Source organism: Urocampus carinirostris, chromosome 5 (genome assembly GCF_059441175.1).
Source record: "Urocampus carinirostris isolate Australia breed hairy pipefish chromosome 5, RoL_Ucar_1.0, whole genome shotgun sequence".
In the NCBI taxonomy this organism is placed as follows: Eukaryota; Metazoa; Chordata; class Actinopteri; order Syngnathiformes; family Syngnathidae; genus Urocampus; species Urocampus carinirostris.
The window spans coordinates 21831649-21852220 of NC_142353.1; the positions used below are offsets into that span (position 1 = coordinate 21831649).

General features: G+C 38.0%; 2 protein-coding genes across 5 annotated transcripts in view; both read right to left on the reverse strand.

Annotated features, from left to right (window-relative positions):
* The window catches only part of nmrk1 (nicotinamide riboside kinase 1), a 191301-nt gene that overhangs the window by 109736 nt on the left and 60993 nt on the right, over positions 1 to 20572 (reverse strand). The gene's annotated exons all lie outside the window — the stretch shown is intronic.
* sh2b3 (SH2B adaptor protein 3) overlaps positions 1 to 20572 on the reverse strand; it is a 67803-nt gene that overhangs the window by 7655 nt on the left and 39576 nt on the right. For all 3 annotated transcript variants that reach the window (XM_088336159.1, XM_088336161.1, XM_088336160.1), the window contains exons 3-4: positions 1174 to 1275; positions 997 to 1085 (exon numbers count right to left, since the gene is read on the reverse strand). In XM_088336159.1, the coding sequence (XP_088192285.1) occupies positions 997 to 1085; positions 1174 to 1275 (191 nt within the window). The remainder of the gene's footprint in view (positions 1 to 996; positions 1086 to 1173; positions 1276 to 20572) is intronic.

Here is a 20572-nt window from a genome sequence, read left to right on the forward strand (position 1 = left end):
TCCTCGAAAAAATGCTCCCGTACACTTACGCCAAAGGCAAAATGCCGATCACTAGTGGTGTTGCAGGCAGGTGTTAGCGGGGCCATACGTCCAATGCACACACATCTGGTTCAAACGTCAAGTCTACTTGGAGGGAGCGAATTCTTCAAAGGATTGTATTTTCTGCACTATGAGACGAAGATTATAAGGCACACCCCAAAAAATATGTCTGTTGTGATATTATTTGCATATATTAAGTGCACCGGACTATAAGGTGCATAGAAATAATACTACTGTCATGGCTACAGTTGTACAAAAGATAATAAAGTGCCTTATTTATGCATTGATTAATCAATCGTAATATATTACAGATCATAAATGCATACAACTGTATAACATCGGATGCGATGGGAATCGAATCCAGATCACGGCGTGGAGTGTGCCGGATCGTATCCACTAGACCACGAGGGATACGGACGACACATGAAAAGATATCACGATTGTCACGGTTTGTAGTAACAGTATCAAATTGTTGATTTCAGTATTAGGCCGGGCCTCAAGAATATTGTCAGATATGAAACCGGTCAATGGTACGGACTCGCAGTCTTTATAAAGCGCACCATAACTGAATGGAGAGAAAGGCATCGCAGGACGTAGTTCGGAACTGAATGAAGGGAATGGCATTGAGGGATGTAATTTGGTCGTTCTGAACTGAATGAAATGAACAGCATTGAGGGAAGTAATTCGGTCGCCCTAAACTATACTAATAAATGCTTAGTTTGAGCTGAGAAGAAGTGAAAATACATTCCCTCTACGCTATATAATTCATTGCCCTTGCCATTTCTATCCAGTTTAATACCGGTTTGGTGAGCCACAAAATGTATCAACTGATAACTGAACAAATATGGTAAAGCATTTCCAGATTTGTTTGCCTATAAGGCGCCGCTCATTGTGAGGGGCAGGTTCAAATCTTTGGCCGATTTGGGTCAGAAATATAAGGTAACCCATTTTTCTCACCTGTTGCTGACAAATTCTTTGATCTCAGTGGTCCAGGAGCTGACTTGCTGGTCGTTGTCTGTTTCGAAGATCAAACTGCCGCAATGAACCTTTTTGGGAATGTCAAATAGGTTTTTTTGTGTTGTTTTTTTTTTAAATTCAAACGGAGCTCCACGGTGCTCATGGATCAAGACGTACCTTTAAAACGAAAGTATTCAAGTTGTCGGGCATCTCCAGCCGGTTGCAGCGGCGTACTTGTTGGATCTCTGTGCAGCGAGTCGAAATCTTAGGGACAGAGGCCTGCGAGATAGAATAGAAATTATTGTCATTGTAATATGTCACATGCACCACAAAATAATAAAGTGACGTCTGATGGTGCAAGAAAATGTACAAGATCAAATATCACAGTTTAAAATGATATTCACTCATTCATTGTCTGCACCACTTATCCTCAGTAGGGTCGTGGGGGTGCTGGAGCCCATCCCAGCTATTTTCGGGCATTGGGCAGGGGACACCCTGATCAGGTTGCCAACCAGTCGCAGGGCACACAGAGACAGACAACTCAATTGCTCATTCAGACCTAAGTACAATTCAGACCGGCCAATTAACCTGACATGCATATTCTTGGAATGTGGAAGGAAACTGGAGTGCCCGAAGGAAACCCACGCAAGCACAGGGAAAACATGCAAACTCCACACAGAAAGGTTCGATCTCATTACCTTAGAACTGTGCCGTTAAGGATAATATATAATAGAAATAAGATATAAAACATGTAAAAACAATAAAGAACTGAATCATCCCTAGTCATAGCACAGCACATTCCTGTTTAAGCGTGGTAACCAGTGTCTTTTCTGCAGCAATAAGAGTTATTATAGCCTTAGGGTAGAAGCTTTTTTCGAATCTATTGCAGGGGTTGGGAACGTATTGTTTGCGAGCCAAGCTTGACTTTTTAATGAGTACATCTGGCACAGAGATAAAATAAAGGCTAAGGAAACGAGTATTTTAAAGAAACTTACAATGTTTAACAGTTGTCTACTAGGGTGAAAGCTATTAACCAACTTTTTCCTAATTAAAGATGAGGGTTCAAGCTTTGTTATGATTTGTCCTATGCCTATATATCTATTATAGCTACAAAACTTGACTCAAACTTATATGAGTCAAATTGGCAAAAATTGCCTGGCACCGGTTTTTCCTATTTAAGAGAAATATCTGGCATTGAATGAGTTAAGGGATCCGTAAACTGTAAACCGTGAGCTATTGCTCATGATCACACATATTGATAATACTGAAGGATTATATTCAGCAGGTTCATAAGTGGCCCTTGATACGATTTCATTGTCACAGAAATGATCCTTGATTACAACTGACACCGTGGTCTGTTTTGATGGTGATAAAAGTAGTCAGCCAGCGGATGACTTATGACAGTCATCGTCGCCAGGCAAATTTGCCTCATTTTTGCATGAATGCACAATGCCAAACATATGAAAGACATGTTTTAACCCCTCCATGCATGCTCTTGTAAGCTACCAAAGGGAGAAAGGGGTGAAGACAAGGCTGCACGGCTGGCCGACTGACTCATCCATCCGTGTGTTTACGCCGGTGGCCACGTTGGCGCTCAATTGAACGTGTGGGTTCTGTGGCGCTGCTGACATTTGAGCTTTGCCGGCGTGTTTTCACAAAGGAGCGTTTTTTTTGTACGCATCCGTTTTGCCTTCACCTCCATATGAATCATTGATACTTCATCAAATTTGGCAGCAAAAGGGTTGTTGTTGGCTGTTATCACTTTGATGACTTTCAAAAGATCTTCGGATTTTCAGAACTTATGGTTTAAATGCTGTTTAACAACCCCTATTTTTGAATTGCTTTTAGGTGTTTATCATGAAACGGTAGGTATAAAGTTTGTGTTTAAGACAAATTCAATGATTGATTTATTATTTGCCACCCAGATTTTTAGCGGGGGGCAAGTATTGTATTAATATTCCTGATGTATGTGATATACATATGAGATTTATTAGATCCAGGATTTTGCTTGTATCTCAAATTGCTCTTATCTTGAACACATTTTCCCTGATACTTAATACTGTATCTGAAAAATAATTGATTCCGGCCTCCCAAAATCATCCAAGTTTAGAAAAGTCTTTACTGTCATTAATAAAAAAGCATAGAACTAGGGCTGCAACAAACTATTATGTTAATACTCAAAAAATAGGTAAAATTGTTTTCTTTTAAATTAATCGATAGATTAGATTTATATTTTTTTAACTCACCTTAAATTTCCTCTTCTCTACGTAAATATTGGAATATACTATAATAAAAAAACTAAAAAAAAAAATAAAAAAGAAATTGAAGTGTTTGTCAAGTAGCTTAGTAGCATCAAATTAAGGTACCAAGTGATGCAAAAATAGCGCAGCACCAAAAATTGTTGATGAAATTAGATGCCAACGCTTTTATCAATTTGCTCTTGCAGCCCTATATTTAATATTGTTTTCAACAAGATTAGACAGGACATTCCAGTATAAACAAGATAACATATAATAAAGACTGAAAAGAGAAACATGCTAAGGTATGCCTAGTGCGTAGCGTTTTATCCAACTGCGTCATTTCCCGGGTCTTGTCCTTATTCCCAGCATCATGCTAGTACAAGAGATGCATTGCTATTAAAAAAATGAAATCGAATTTTTTTTTTTTTTAAACAGTCAGGATCAGGTCTGTATAGCGTTAAACATACGTCCTAACTGCAAAGACCTGATACTGGTGGTGAGCAATCTATGGTGGTAGCGTCTGGAAAATCTCGTAACTGGGATTTTCTTTCATATGTTGGGCAAGTATTGTCAAACATTTCATATCCCAAGCAAGCCATATAGTGAGACATCACTATTGTTGATTTCCTGCTGTGCTTTTGGACAATCACCTAAGGCTGCTGCGACAGCCACTGTTGTTAGCCATTGGCCCATGTGACATGGTCGTCATTTCCATACCTCTGCAACTCGTATCCAAAGCTTCTTTACTTCTTTCTGTAACCACAGTTTTTTGTGGTTCATTCGCAATACAATACTTGAAACATGTACCATTTTACTTCACACCAAGGAATATTTCAAACAGGAGAATCTAAACAATACCGGTGAGAGACATGACAATCAAGGGGACTAGTCTGACAGCAGCATGTACTGTATAATTCGTATTAATCTTTTGACAGGCATCTTCTTCTTCAAACCACTACATGGCACAGTTCAATGTAACCACTGCTTGAAAGTATCAACCTTAATCAGCCCAAAAGAACTGTTGCCCAGCAAAACTAACAACCATTTACTGAAACCAACCTAAAGCAGCAGGCAGGGATCTCAATCTTGATTCTGATTAGGATTAGGTTTGATTAGGAATTGCTCATTTACAGCCCAGCTTCTTCACACTGCTAACTACTCCAGTGACACAATAGTCTATACAGCCATTAATCCATTTAGTTACAGAGTTTATCTAACTTGATCCTCTATCCCTCAAAACTGTACTATGAGGTTCAATCGTTCCAAAACGGAGCACAGACGAGGCTCGCGTGTCTCTTTAGAATCAACACCAGAGTTTTTAGGATAATATGCTGTAAGCCACAGAGCGCTACGAGGAAATATCCCGTCTGTTTTAGAGGGGTGAGTGGCGTGAGGGAACAAAAGTGTTAAAAGGAAACAGACGAGACGGCGAGAAAGACACTGCGTTGGTGGAGGGGGTTTTAGAGATGGATAGATTCCAGGGCTTTTGTGCACCGGATGAGTTTAAGTCCATGTGACACTGCGTGAGCCTGAGGAATGTCGAAGATAATCCTCCACGCAGACACACGCACACACAAAGGAGCAGATTAACTGTGCACCCGATTGACTCGCTCAGATGGACGGTTTTTGTGAATGGAGGGCATCAATCGGTACGCAGGGCGTCTCGACCGCAGCATTAAGTATCATCAACGAGACAAGTGCTAAAACTGTGGTGGCAGGGAGGGAAATGACTCATTGAGTCGGATGCTTGAATGAGGAAGTGACTAAGAGTGAAGTTGCACCAACAGATCTGCTTACTTTGACCACCTACACTTACTACAAATATTTGGTATGTTAACTAGGGCTACAACGATTAGTTTGCGTTGTCAGCAAAAATCGCTAGAGTCACTCATGCACAATAACATCAAGTACTCGGGCCAAAACTTCTAAAGTTTGGGAGAATTTCAACCTGGATACGGCATTAAAAAAAATACGTGCAAAGTTTTTAAAGCAGACCTTGCATACAATGACAGTACCGTGATGATACAATAACATTTAGTCGAACAAAACGTAGTCTGACTCGCCTCGGTATGATTCAAGTAAGGTTCAAACCAATACTGTTTTAATGACAATTATTGTACACATTATACGCTTAAATTTCACTATAAAAGAGAGCTTGAACATCATGCTTGACTGAAATTTGAAATTAAATGCATGAAGTCAGCAGAACAAGCGTTAATTGTTAAAAAGTTAATAAGAACGATAAACGTCAGTTGTTAAAACTCTTTGATTTTAAACTGTTGAGAATTGTTAAGTACTTTTGAGCACTGAACGTACTTCACAAAATGCACATAACATATATTTTATTTACTGTTCTACTGCAGAAAATGTACCGTTTGGTTTACAGGGATAAATGAAAAGTTTACTTGATTATGATCAGTTATTCATTTGCCTGTCCCTAAAAAAATTGACAGATAAAAATTGATTCATGTGTCTACTGACCGAGTACTGCACCTAATTGCTTTTTATTAGGGCATCTTTATGTGTTTTTGTACAAATTCACAGTATTTTAAATAAAAGATGTATTTTTTATTGTACCCTTTTTCTTGTGTTCATTATCATTTTCCACACGATTAAATCAACTTCATGCTTAACTTATATAAAATAATATAAAAATAAAAATATATATATCCAATTAATCGTTTAAACAGCTGTAGCATGCACCCTTTCTCTTGGGCGCGATGGTGCTTAACAGGACAATGCATATAAACTAATGACAGCTGCCGTTAATCACGAGGCGAGAAATGCAATGACAAAGCGAAGCCATCAGGGAGCAGTGTCTGTCATTTTTAAGCAGACTTGTTGTGAAACATGGCAACAATTTCAAGCATTTAACTCACTTTACTCAAAATTGAAGCACTTTTTAATCCTTCAAAACAAAACATTTAATTTCAAGCATTTTCGAGGGTTTCAAGCACCCATAAAAACCCTGACCCCGGAAGGCACCGGCTGGCCAACAAAATCCGGAAGCTTATATATGGGCATAGCCTACGTATGCTTAAATGGCTTTACATTACAATAATATAAAAACTATTTAAGTAAGGCACCTATAAATAAAATGAATTGTTAATATTCTTTTTCTTACCAATTATGACATGTGAATGTGAATTTCTCTCCGGGGATGAATAAAGTATCTATCTATCTATCTATCTATCTATCTCTATGTGATAGAGAAAGACAGAGCATATAAAAGGAACCTTCATGTACATTTGCAACTAATTTGGATGTTTGCACAATTCAGATTAAAATCTGTTCAGCGAGCACTTAATATATTCATTTTTTTCCCTTTAGTTCAGTTTAACATGAGAAAAATGTTTTAAAAAAAGAATCATGATGATGATGATGATGATTATTATTATTATTATTATTTGTAATATCATACCTACCCCTTCAGTTGGCAACAGAAAAAGATGAATTCCGATCGCTTTTGCGGACTTTTAATAGGTAGTGTTCAATTGAAGCAAACATCGCTTTTTTTTCTCAAATGTAGATTAGCTCCTTTTGAATGTGTAGTAAGATTTAAAAGCGATATTACCTAAGAATATGTACTTAAAAACGGAAAGAGGCTTTTCAGTGTAGCATTTACGAGTAAATAAAATTTAATCGTAACTTTGTTCAACGTAGAATGAACTTCCACGCATTTTTCCCAAATAATACTTCTCCTGTCTCTCTTTGCTCCCAACAGGATTTCTTTAAAGTACTTAAATGCCTTTTTTTTTTGTGATGAGGATTTAATAAAATAAGTACTCAATATAAGCACCTTGTAGTATGCCAGTCAATTATTTATCATTTTATATTGTACTTTTGACAGCAAAACAGAAAAAAAAAGAAAAACGTTTTCCGTTGATTTATTCCAGTGTTTCTGTATTTTGACCAAGTGCATCCATATGCACAGTAATGCACACAAGGAGTCGGCTAATTCAAATCAGTATACAAGTAAGAGTAAGGTCTAATGTAGGGGCCTCAAACTCAATTTATTAGGAGCCTACTAGTCTGGGTGGAATTGAAGTTGGGCCAAATCATGTTCTTTGCAAAAGCTTGTATAAAATATTCCACTTTTCTCAAATATCCTTTTAAAACAATTGCTCTACAAAATAAGATCTAAAAAACATCTATATATATTATATATATCCAAGATATGTATATGAACGGGAGCGACAGACAGACAGATAGATATAAATCATTCCATCAGTAATAAAATAATTCATAAGAGGAATGCAAACTACGGAGACTTCTTTTTTTTGCCAAGCCTTTCATGAGGTTTTCTACACTACGGCTCCCGTAGCAGGAAGGTGGCAGACAATTAGCTTATGTTCTGAAAAGTAAATTTAAATGTCTTGAACTACAAGTATTGTTTTTTTTTTTTTTTTTTTTTTTACAAAAGATTAAAAATATTTATTGCATTAAATGAGAATTGACAACTTGAGAATAATTGTGAAATTGAGGAAAGCAATTTTAGAGTTTCATTTGCACCATCAAAGCGCCCAAGTAGTGAAATGCTCCTTGAGAGATTTCAACAGTTAATCTTAAAGACTGAATTCTTTTTTAACTAAATAAAATGAATACCTGTCATTTTCACCAAATAAAATGTTACGTTTGCTATAAAACGTATTGAAATCAGTTCATGTTTTCTAAACTTTTTGAACACGATGTAATCCATCCAAGTAAATAATTTTGGGTTATACAAAATAAAAGTTTAACAGCATAGAATGATTTAATTGCTGCAGAAGCCCTACGCTTTTGTTTCAAAACAATATAGTACTGTAAATATCAAAACGAACACTAAAAGCTGAAACAGGCAAGCTAGTGTCATGGGATGTAACTGCAGACAAAAAATATTGATTACCAATTATTGCACACGTATGAAATATTCTAAAACTGAAATAAATATCAATAAAAGCACATCACAGCGACAGGTGCTACATCCAGTTGGCTTTTTGTGTTTGCGACTCAAAAAAAAGGAATTTATGGTAATAATAGTAATGAGCTAGCAATGAGTTTGAGGAACCATATGTGGCGTAAAAAGGAACCAGAAAAAGGAGAAGAAACAAGGCACAGATGTCCGTGCGGTTGAGCAACAGAACGAAGTGGTGAATCAACTCCACTAGGGGAGCCAAGTCAGAGCAGGTGATGACAGATCCACAACAGATGACGTACACAATAAACGCTTACATACGCGGCGGTCCATATGCTAAACGGCTTGGAGCACAGTTGATCCGGATATGGCCACACAAGAGAAGTCAAATAATGAATACCTCCTGATAAGTACATGCCTGAACTCCTATCATATTCAACACAAACTAGTGTTAGACTTTTAAAGAGTTTGAAATCAAATTCAAGACCAAGTTGACAATTGAAACAGACGAAACAGAAAAGACAAATATTTCTTGCACACAGTACCTAGTTGCTCGTACACATTACCTAGCACAGCTTTTAGCCTTGGCAAAAACTGTTGACCGGACAGCCACTTCTCATTAAACTGCCACTTTCCTATGGTCCAAGGTAAACGTCTGTCCAAAGAGTATTGTGGGTAGAACTAAGACATGTGTCTGCTCTGAAAGGCCCGACTGAAACCTCTTCACTGTTTTGATAGTTTGGTTTTTGCGGTCACGCGATATTGCTACAAAAGTAAATCGGTGAATTATAAAAAGGAATTTCATAAATGTTACTAAATATTTTTAGTTCAATCAAATATAAAACTGTGGACCATAATAACTTACTAGACCCGCTGGAAAAATAGATTGGTCCTTCAGGAACCGTCCTCTCATGGTTCAGATCCTACCTCTCAGATAGGACGCATTTTGTTAAATATAGTGAAATGACATCTCAGCCCTTTAGTGTTGCCTGTCGTACGTTCAGTACTTGGCCCCCTTCTTTTTAGCATTTACATGCTTCAATTAGGTGATATTTGCAAGTATAATATCAGTTTCCATTGCTACGCAGATGACTTTTAACTATATCAATGGAGGAATCTGCCCCACTAAACTGTGGAAAATTGGAGGCCTGTCTCACTAAGATAAAAAGATGGATGTCCCTTAACTTCTTGTGCCTCAACCCTGAAAAAACCCAAAATGTTTATTTTTGGTCCATCTAAATGCTGTGACTTGTTCTCATAAACTGCTCTCAATATTGAAAAATGTAATATAACCCAGAGAGACTCATTCAAAAATTGAAGTGTCACATTTGACCCCAATCTGTCCTTCCAAACACACGGTAAGAATATTACTAGAACAGCTTTTTTCCATCTTCCCAACATTGCTAAAATACGCCCCATGCTTTCCCAGTCCGATGTGGGGATTATAATTCATGCGTTTGTTACCTCCCGTCTCGATTACTCTAATGCACTACTCTCCAAAATCAAGAGCCTTTGAGCTGGCAAAAAATGCTGCAGCGAGGCTTTTAACTAAGACAAGAAAGTTTTATAATATTACCCTGATTTTAGCTAACCTGCATTGGCTCCCTTTTGGCTTAAGATGTGATTTTAAGGTTCTGTTGGTATTATACAGAATAATGCATAGACTTGCTCCCTCATATATTTCAGGTTTAATTTCCCCCTTTGTTCCGGTCCGGAGCCTTCGCTCTGAAAATCCTGGTCTACTAGTGATCCTGAGAGCCAAGAACAAATCCGTAGGTTCGAGAGCGTTTTCCATTTGGTCCCCGGTGTTGTGGAATGCTCTGCCCCCTGAGATTCGACCTACAACCTCGGTGTAACAGTTTAAATCTAGGCTTTAAACACACTTATATTCTATAGCTTATGAATGACCTATATTTCATGTTGACAAAATCTATGTATTGTTTGTTATTGCAACATCTGTTGCAACCTGGTCATCCTTGGAAGGCGGATTACCTCATGTGTGGTCCCTTCTCAAAGTTTTTTCATTTTCCTCATGTTGAGGTTTTTGAGTTTTTCCTTGCCCCCATGTAGGTTTTAGATCAGGGGATGGTGTAATAATATTGTGTAGTTTGCAATCATCTGTGGTCTGTGTAGCCCTTTGAGACTACTTGTGAATAAGGGCTATAGAAATAAACATCACTTGACTTGACTTAATATGCTCACGTTTTTCAAAAATTAGATTTACAACATTTTAATGCCAATTAAGGCCTTATTTTTGGAATAAGAAGTTCTGCTGGAACCCTGTGAACATATACCGCAACTGTCTTTGATTGATTTTATGTGTTCATGACCAACTCTTAAGTCTTGGAAAATGAAAACTAATGTACAGTATTCTCTTGCTATATCGTGGTTTACTTTTTGCGGTTTTGCTACTTCACCAATTTTTATTGTGCATTGTGTTCTGCATGCTGATTAGCTAAACAGTTACTGCGCCTCTTCTCTACCAGTGCATCATTTACGTTGTGGTTTATTATGCACATGTTTGTAAAACAGCTTGCTGAATTTCTTTATTGATTATTGATTTAACGTGCTTAGTGGCTCATAAATTGCGCAACAAGATGATGAAGTAAATAGTTGTAAACACTTTTAAAAATCAATTTTTAATCAGTTATGTAGATTTGTTATCGCAACCTAAAACCTAACTTACTTTCAACTTTCTAAGGACACCTCAAACTACCAACCCCTTTTTAAGAATACAAATGGTGGTGTGTTATTTAGATGACAAATTCTTATGACAGGCTTTGTTGCTGATATTACGCTGATGTCAGCCTATTATGACTAGCCTCCTTTGTTTTCCCCCACAATGACTCAACTTTCACTACGGCCTTCAGCCACTGCCATGCTTCCTCACAGCACGCACAGCTTTGCACAACAGATAACATATACAAAAAAAACACACACAATATAAGTAGGGCAGCACGGCAGGGCAGTGGTTAGCGCATGTGCAGAACAGTTATGAGGTCTTGGGATCAAACCTTCCTGTGTGGAGTTCGCATGTTCTCCCCGTGCTTGCGTGGGTTTCCTCGTGCACCCCGGTTTTCCTCCCACAATCCAAAAACATGCATTTCAGCTTAATTGGCTGGTTCAAATTGTTCCTTGGTGTGAATGAGGAAGGAAGTTGTCTGTCTCTGTGTGCCCTGCCACTGGCTGACAACCAGTTCAGGGTGTCACCTGCCCAAAGATAGCTGGGATGGGCTCCAGCACCCACGAGACCCTACTGAGGATAAGCGGTGCAGATAATGGATGGATGGATAATATAAGAAACCCATCTTTCAATGTTTGTATAAACATATCTAATCTTATTTTTAATGTATCCTAGTCTTAAACTTTTATTACCATGGTACACTGGGGTTGCAAAGAAAATCAAGTCTTTTTATGTTAATGACAATGAAGACAAAATTGAATTGGCAGCAGAAGCAGAGGTTGTCCTCCAAATAATTACTTGTGGAAAAGTTAAAAAAAAAAAGTACTTGGAGAAAAAAACTACCGAGAAACTGTAGCAACATTTTATCTTTTATTATTGTTAAACAAATAATCAAGCAGATCATCAAATCATTTAAATCTATCCAATCAACAATTAATTGCCAGCCAGTCGCAGGGCACACAGTAACAGACAACTCACTCGCTCATTGACAACGAAAGACAGTTTGGACCGGCCAATTAAACTAACATGCATGTTTTTGGAATGGTGGGAAAAAAATCGGAGTGCCCGGTGGTATTTGTGTACCATGCAGGCATGGGAGACCATGCAATCTCCACAAGGGGAGGCTGCAGTGGCTGGAATTGAACCCTGGATCTCTGCAACCTCGGGTAGCACTCTAACCGCCCATCCGCCGTGCCGCCTATAATAGATAACATTTAACTTAAAAGAAATTAAAATAATCAAGGTTAATTCAAGTACGTAGATCAGCAATAATATTTTAATTGTATAATTTAAAGAAATAAACCAAGCAAAAGTTGCGCATTTTAAGCCTAAACATTTTTTTAACAGGCTCTGCAGGCAGAATAAAAAGCTAGCCCAGGGGTTGGCACCCCAAAATGTTGAAAGAGCCACATATTCTATATGACCTTAGAGTCAAAATGAATACAGTTTAATGAATACAAGTTGAATACAGCCCGTGTTTGTGCTAAAGCACCCACAAATTTAACCCAAGCACTCCCCAAAATTATAGCATTTTTAAAACTCTTTTTTTGTTTAAAAAATACAGGTTAGGCTTAAATATAATGAAAAACAGTAGCTAAATTATAAAACAAAAAGTTAAAACCAAAGAAAAATGTGAACAATGAAAGTGCCTTAAAACGGTTCAGTCCATTTGATTCTTAGCAACGCTCTTGCACCCCTACCTGCTCGGCTAGTGTCACTTGCGGCAGAGGCTCCAGTGTATAACAGTGAGAGTATGATATTATGGAAGCCTAAGAGTGCCATAATTCAATAAATAAAAGGAACATAAATTAATAAAGACAGCCTTAGAATTAACATTATAAAAATGGTATTATAAATGATTTTTACATGTTATATCACTTTAGGTGAAATTAAAATAAGATGTTTCTTAATAAGCAAAACACTCTGGGTGCTTAGCACTCCAAAAACTCTGAACCCAGCGCATTCTGTGGAAAATGAAGTGACTACTTTTTTTTTTCAAGTTTATTAATGAAATACGTAATGTTCGGCTGTTTTGATAAAATTAAAGAAATGCAAATAAGAAATTCAATTTTTGATGTAATTTTTATTTTGAGGATTAGAAAAAAATCAGCAAGGGTGCATATAACATGTCCCTTATCCGGCCAACAAAAAGTGCAATAAAACTTAGCATGCATTTATAATAATAAAATAGCAACCTTTGAAAAAGGTTAAGTAAATAAAACCATGTTAATACGGTTTAAGTTTGATTTATTAATTGAGTTATTTTTCTCTTTTTACCTTTGGGCTCCGATGACACACCTGCCGGTTTGCTTTAAGACAGCCACCTGCTGGCGATGTGGCACTGCCCCTTTAAGGAGGCGGGGCTTAGGCCGCACAGTTTCTCTCACAGAAGAGAAAAATGCCAGCAAAAGACTCAAAGAAATGCGCATACTAGAAGATGTGGGTAACTTAGTAACTGCTTCAACGTAGCATAATGTAGTGGAATAAGAGTACCGATTCTTCTTTGAAAATAATCCAAGAAGTACAAAATGTCCGAAAACATACTCAAGTAAATGTAAGCCGTTACTACCTACCTCTGACCAAAAGTGACGTTATGACCTTGCACCCACTAAGTCCTAAATGCACATAAGAAGTGCACACCCACACACGATCTCACAAGTCCACCATGACATTCTCAGGGTACCGTTCGCAAGGCCATTGCCATGGTAATTGACGTACAAGCAACATTCTGCTTCTCTTATGAGGGTTGCTGTGACCTACAATTTCCACCGTACATAGAAATGCACAGAATCAGCTGGGTACGGAGTGAACTTCGGACTAAAAATGACAAAATCGGCACATCTCTGAGCGTTTCGACGGGAACGTTGCCATTAGTTTTTTTTCCAAGGATTAAGATATTTCTCATGGTTGCAATTGAGAGTACTCGGTTGGTTTGGACACATGGAAAGGATGGATGAGGAGCGAACGTTAAAGAGGATCTACACAGCAGAAGTAAATGGTAGAGAGGTAGAGAGGGAGGTAGATAGAGAGGGAGCTAGAGAGGGAGGTAGGTAGAGAGGTAGATAGAGAGGTAGATAGAGAGTTAGATAGAAAGGGAGATAGAGAGGGAGATAGAGAGGGAGATAGAGAGGGAGATAGAGAGATAGATAGATGCTGAAAGTTTCCTTTAATCCTCAAAAAGTTCTCTTTCATTTTCATTTTATCAGAGTCATTGTCAATCCCTGAGGAACGATGACAAGTGAATGCAATTTGGTTTGTGACCGCAGCAACTTCACAAAAAGACGACTTTTCACATCTGAGTTTCAATTTGGCACTATTCTCAACAGTATGGTTGCCCTGGTGCTGTCATACAGAAATTTAGGGCTTACATTTATGCGACACAGCCCCTATATGTGTTTCCTTTCAGCGCAACAGTAAATATGTGCTCGTCTTTGTAAACGCTACCTGACTAAGTGGAAGTCGCTTTTTTGAATGTTCAAGTGATCCTTAAAACATGCGACAGTTGTGCGCAGGGCTTAAATGTAAGAAATGAGAGTGAATTTGTTCGTTTTGATGGCTGTTTAAGCCAGCAGCTTAAAATTTGGTTTGGCTTGTACAAAGACAAAATTGAGTTTTATTCTTAAATTTGAAATTGGGGTTTTTAATTAGACCCACTCTGTAGTCCAGAATTTAGAGTATTCAGAGGATACATTTCAAGTTTTGCTTTCTGTCTCTGATTTCTTTTGTGAATAAATAATAAAACAATGATTTCAAATGTGTGTGAGTAAGAGAATAACAACTAAATTATGTAATGAAAAAGAAAAAAATACAATTAAACATTTATATATATACCTGTAAAAACATCTCAGTTTGAAAAGGAACAATGAAGACGAACAAGTGGCATTATTTGTAAATATAATTTAAAATATTGATAATGTTTTGCAGTAAAATGAATTAGAAATATGACCAAGTTATATGTAGAATGCACTTCTGCAATAATCATGAAAACACACTACTCCCTTGCTTGAGTCCTTGGCAAAGAGAAGTACGTCATTACAACTGTGCGCACAAAAACATTTTGTTGTTAACAAAATACAATTAATCAAAGTGATATAAAAGTAATTAACTCTTGTTGAAAGACTCCAGTGGTATTTTTTTTTAAAAGAAAGTTAGGCTTTAGACAATACGTTTTAATATCCGTACTGCAAAAAATATCCCGTTGGCAGAAAATGCTACGTCTTTTTTGGGTGTTTTTTGTTGTCCTTTTTTTCTTGTTTACAAAAAAAGGAAATATTACTCAAAATAAGCAAAATAGTCACCAAACTATGGGAGATAGCATAAGGTTTTACACTTTTTCTTTTAAATCTTGGTAGAAAATAGTTATTTTTATGAGAAACACAGCTACCACCTTCTTTATCAGTTGTTTTTTTATAATGTTAAGGATACTTGGGAAAGAAGTAAAAATAGCCTTAAAATAAAAAAATTAAGCATGGTTATTTAAGCATGCATCACATACCATAATTTCTATACAAATAAACAACTAATCAGTACAGTGGGTGGGTGGTTAGCACGCAGCCCCATGGTGCCGCGGGCTCAAGTCCAGCTACCGCAGCTTCCCCATGTGGAGTTTGCATGTTCTCCCTGTGCCTGCATGGGTCATCTCCCACATTCTCAAAAACATGCATGTCAGGTTAATTGGCCGGTTCAAGTTGTCCCTAGGTGTAAATTTGCAAGTGAGTTGTCTGTCCCAGTGTGCCCAGTGTCTGGCTGGGAACCAGTTCAAGGTGTCCCCTGCCCACTGCCCCAAGATGGCCAGCATGGGGTTCAGCACCCCCGCGACCGTACTAAGGATTAGTGCAGACAATGGATGGATGGATAAACCACTAATGTGCTAAAGCAATTACTATAGTAGTATCAAATAGCGGGCCAGCCAAGGTGAGAAGCTTTCCTCCAATTTTGTTTTACAATTGTATAATGACAATAAAAGTAAATATTCAACTGCAACTACATGTTATGATTTGTTGATAAATAATTGCCATTTAGTTCCAGTCGTATACTCTGAGTCGTACTGATGTTATCGCAAGGTAAGTTTAACCCTTTGGGGGTTAATATGGAGGTCCAACGCTAATTCACGGATTTTCACTTTTCGTGAGTGGTTTTGGTCCCCATTAACTGCAAAAAAACAGGCGATCCCTGTATACATCTTCACTGAGGGAGTCAAAAAAGTTAATAGAGCTTTCAATCTCTTTACATTCACTATCAGCACCATCTGTGTAGAGAGGAGGATGTAGCGACAACGCGCTCACATGCACATACACAAACACACAAAAATGCTAGTGCTGGGTGAGCAAAAGCAATCCAAAAAGCGTGTTCTAGGAAATCGGTTGCGGGGATGAATACATTTGTCAAGTCTGTTTCTGAGAAAGTAGTGATGGGCTGTTGAAATATGCGGAAGTTTGAAAAAAATTATGTTGATATTCACAGAACCCATGTTTGATGATTTTCAAAAATGTTGAAAGATACTTATGATTATTCAAGAACGATGGCTCACATCAGTGCTCCTCAAATAGTGGGACAAATTCAATAGAGGGAGTTTTCGACTTCAGTGAACATTTTTTTAACTATCCTAGCTTAACGAGCAAATGTGCCTCCTCTACGTTAGGGGGCATTGGCACTGGGCATCAGCACTCTGCACAAGTACAGACACAAAGTGTAGCAGGCCCTCAAGCTACACCATGGAAGCATTTTTAACAGGGATGGAAAGACAGAGACGAAAGTCTCCCTAAAGCAAAGACGAAGATATATGACGAATAACTGTGACTACGGTGTATTAAAATTTGGCAGCAAACAACATGAGGCCAAACGAAATGAGGTATTCAAAATGTCACCACAAATTGCGCTGATAAGTGAAAAACATGACGAACAAGGGCGTAGATTTTGCATGGAAGAAGGCTACCTGTCCCCAACCAATATCGAGCAATCATTGTTTTGTCCCCACCTATATTATGTGATCACTTAAAAAAAACAGTGATCGGTCAACATTTCATTCACCTAGCAAGGCAAACAGGTTACATCAGGTTCTCTGCTCAAACACCGACAATTAGGACCAACGTATATGCTGTATCTTTTCCCCATTTCACGTGACATTTGTTTGGTTATGATTTGGTCCTTACCAATGCCAACCAAAGCTCGTGCTCTCAGTGCTCGTGCTGACAAGTTTCTGTTGATCTAGGATGAATTTGGTGAAAGTAAGAAAAGGACTGTTTAAAATACAGTACAAACACCACCCTGAACTCCAAAAAGATGAAAAAAGATGAATTTAGGAAATGAACATAGTTGCGCCACAAAAGCAGCTTGAGACAGGCCGCCATGATGATTTAAGCCAGAAGATGGCATCAGCAAGCAGAGAATATTCAATTTCAGGAAGGCACCTTTAAGGATCTTTATTTTGTTTGATAAGTTCAAGAGGCACATTTAATATTTTCTGTTAGTTAGTTAAGATATCTTATCTCATGAGACACAGTAATGGAGACGCTTTTGGACTGAAGAGAAAACAAAAATGCTACTTCATTGATTGTGGTGAGTGACATGAATGAAATTAACTGAAAAGCTTTTATTTAATTTCAAAAGTAACGTTGCCCTGGCTTCGCCACTTTCATTCGGGATTTTCGCCCAACTCTTTGTAGGCGGGATTGTTCACAAAAGATTCTTCATATTGCTCCAAAAAAAAAAAAAATGAACCAAACTATTCACTGCATGGAAACATCAGAATCAAAGTCAGATTTATTATCATTGAATTGCTACAACGAAGAGGCAGCACGGCGGGACAGTGGTTAGCGGGTGCGCGGCACAGTTCTAAGGTCATGAGATCGAACTTTCCTGCGTGGAGTTTGCATGTTCTCCCCGTGCTTGCGTGGGTTTCCTCCGGGCACTCCGGTTTCATTCCACATTCCAAAAACGTGCATGTCAGGTGAATTGTCCCTAGGTGTGAATGAGCGAGTGAGTTGTCCGTCTCGGTGTGCCCTGCGACTGGCTGGTAACCAGTTAAGGCGGTGCCCCCTGCCCACCGCCCGAAGACAGCTGAGATGGGCTCCAGCACCCCCACGACCCTACTGAGGATAAGCGGTGCATATAATGGATGGATGGATGGATGGATGGATGGATGCCACAACGAAATTACGGTTGCACTCCAGTTGGCAAAAAAATACAATATAAAGACAAGTAGAAAAATATAAAATATTTACCACTAATATAATGTATTCACATATAAAATAAGAACTATACACAATCTAGACATTGCACTTAGCTCTGGAAAAAATTAATATTGCATTTAAAACTGAGACAAAGTCATCATGGCAACTAAAACACCTTCCATTTGCACATTATTTTGGAAAGGAAGTCAGAATGTAAATAAAGTCATTAATGCAAAGTAAAAACATTTAACAGTAGAAAAATAAAATACTTCTTCTGCAACTACTGTTTTAAAACCAAGTCAAGAACATCTAAAATAAAAACCATACACCATCGGGATATTGCACTTTAAACGGGGTATTGTACTTTGAAACCGGGACATTGCATGCCCGCTGACATAAATTCCTTGTTTCACCTGAGCCAGAAACACATCAGCACAAGAAGTGATGTCAAGCAGTGATAACATTTCTAATCGCTGAGATAGAAGAGGGGGATTTGAAACGATCTGTGCAAAGTGAGAGGCACACAAATACATATTAATGCAACCTGAAACGCGAGAGAATAACAGTAGCAGGCTATTGGAGGTAGAATTGAATAAGACAAATAGATCAAACCTTTCAAAAAATTGGGGTTGAACACAGAGACCTTATACTTAGCAAGAGATGACCCCACATTCAAAAGTGATATTTGCAGTTGTCACTCAGTCAATAATTGTAAATATTTCATCTTTCTCCCCATATGGGTTTTTCTAAGCCAAATTATGAGAACATTAGCACAGAAACACTGCACAAGAGAGTTTTCTGTGGCTAAAAACTCAAGCAAGGGTCAATCGATGATGGAGGCGCTCCCCTACTTACGACCATTCGACTTACGTAAAACTGTCGAAAAACATCCGGACATTGCTGCAAGTTAGATTTTGTATTGTGTTTACCTTTTTCTGAGTACAGGACATTACTGTAGTGCTTTTTTCTGCCGCTACCAGCATGTGGCGCTGTGAGGTCACCCAGCATCAACCCGCAAGTAAAAAAAATATCCGCTTCCTCGTTAATCTGTAAACATTTTACTGTCTATACTGTCTACGTTTAAACTATCTCCTGTGTGCCAAGAACTGGAACATTGTTATTGTTCAATATCTCGTGCATCCATTCAATACGGTTGGTGTAAAGTGTAAAGAAGAGGCGAGCCGTTTCTTTTGAAATGAAAGTGGAATAAGAAAGCTTGATGCAATTGAGAAAATGGTCAGAACGCTATTTTTGACCACTTTTTACCATGGAGGACACGAAGTGCATAGAGCGTAATTTTTTATTTTTTTGTACCAAACAATACAGGTTACTTATACGAGCCTTGAACATACTTATATAAACCTTAAACATACAAAATCTAGCACTGAAGCAACTTACGAAAAAATACAACCTACAAACAATCATACAGAACCTCTCATTCGTAAGTAGGGCAGCGTCTGTATAACATTTCGAATAATAATAGAATCCCAGCTTGTTTCCCTTCCTTTTTGGGTTACGCTTCCACCTGTGCTTCTTGTCTTTCACTGCTGCAACCATTGGTTAATCTTTTTTCAGCTGATTCTTTTTTTGGTTTCTGGTTCAGACTTACTGGCCCATGTGCACAGAAAGCATTAGTTGTGATAAGTGACATGGGGCTAATTGTGCTGAATGTGGCCTTGTAATTAAAAGAAAAATACAACATCTTAAATGCAAAAAATGTAATTGAATGTCACAAAAAGTCACAATGCTGACTGATTAGCAAGTTTGCCTCACAGTTCAGAGGTCCTGGGTTCGATTACAGCTACCAGCCTTCCTGTGTAGAGTCCCTGTGTTCTCCCCGTGCCTGAATGGGTTTTCACTGGATGTCTCTCTTTCTGTGTGCCTTATGATTGGCTGGCAAGCAGTCCAAGGTGTTCCCTGCCCACTACAGCTGGGATGGGTTCCAGCAACCCCTTAAGGACAAGTGGTTGAATTGGATGAATTAATTAGAATTAACGACTCAAAACGTTATTCATTCCCTTGTATGCTTTGCATCTGCCACACGTTTTTAACAACAGGGAAGTTTAACCATAAAAAAAGTTTCATTTTTTCGAAATAATTATTTAGACGTCAAGCGTCTGGAGCATAACTGAAAAAAAAAAACATCATTTAAAACCAGAACTTTTTCTTTAATTATATGAAAGTTCTGACTGTGTATTAAATCTTTAAACACAAGTCAGTGGATGGTATGCTTAGGACAGTTGTGGTTATCATTAACATGGCGTCCTACTGACTGGTGTAAAAAATCATTCCCATTATGTCAATGTATGACATAATCATTTAGCTTAAAATCACAGGATATTTTTCCTATAAGTCTAAGTGTTAACATCCTTAGCTCCACTTTCATAAGTCCTTTGCACAAACAACTAGTTTCATTATGATGCACATCTTCATAAAGATTCCATGTAAATTATTGAGCATCCTAGAATGGGGACCTACACTAAACGTTCAAATGTTTGAGGTCACCCAGACAATCAAAATGTCCCCTTTTATTAATAGATGGGTAGTCGAATGTTCGTGTTCTTTTGCCCATATTAATTATTCCTAT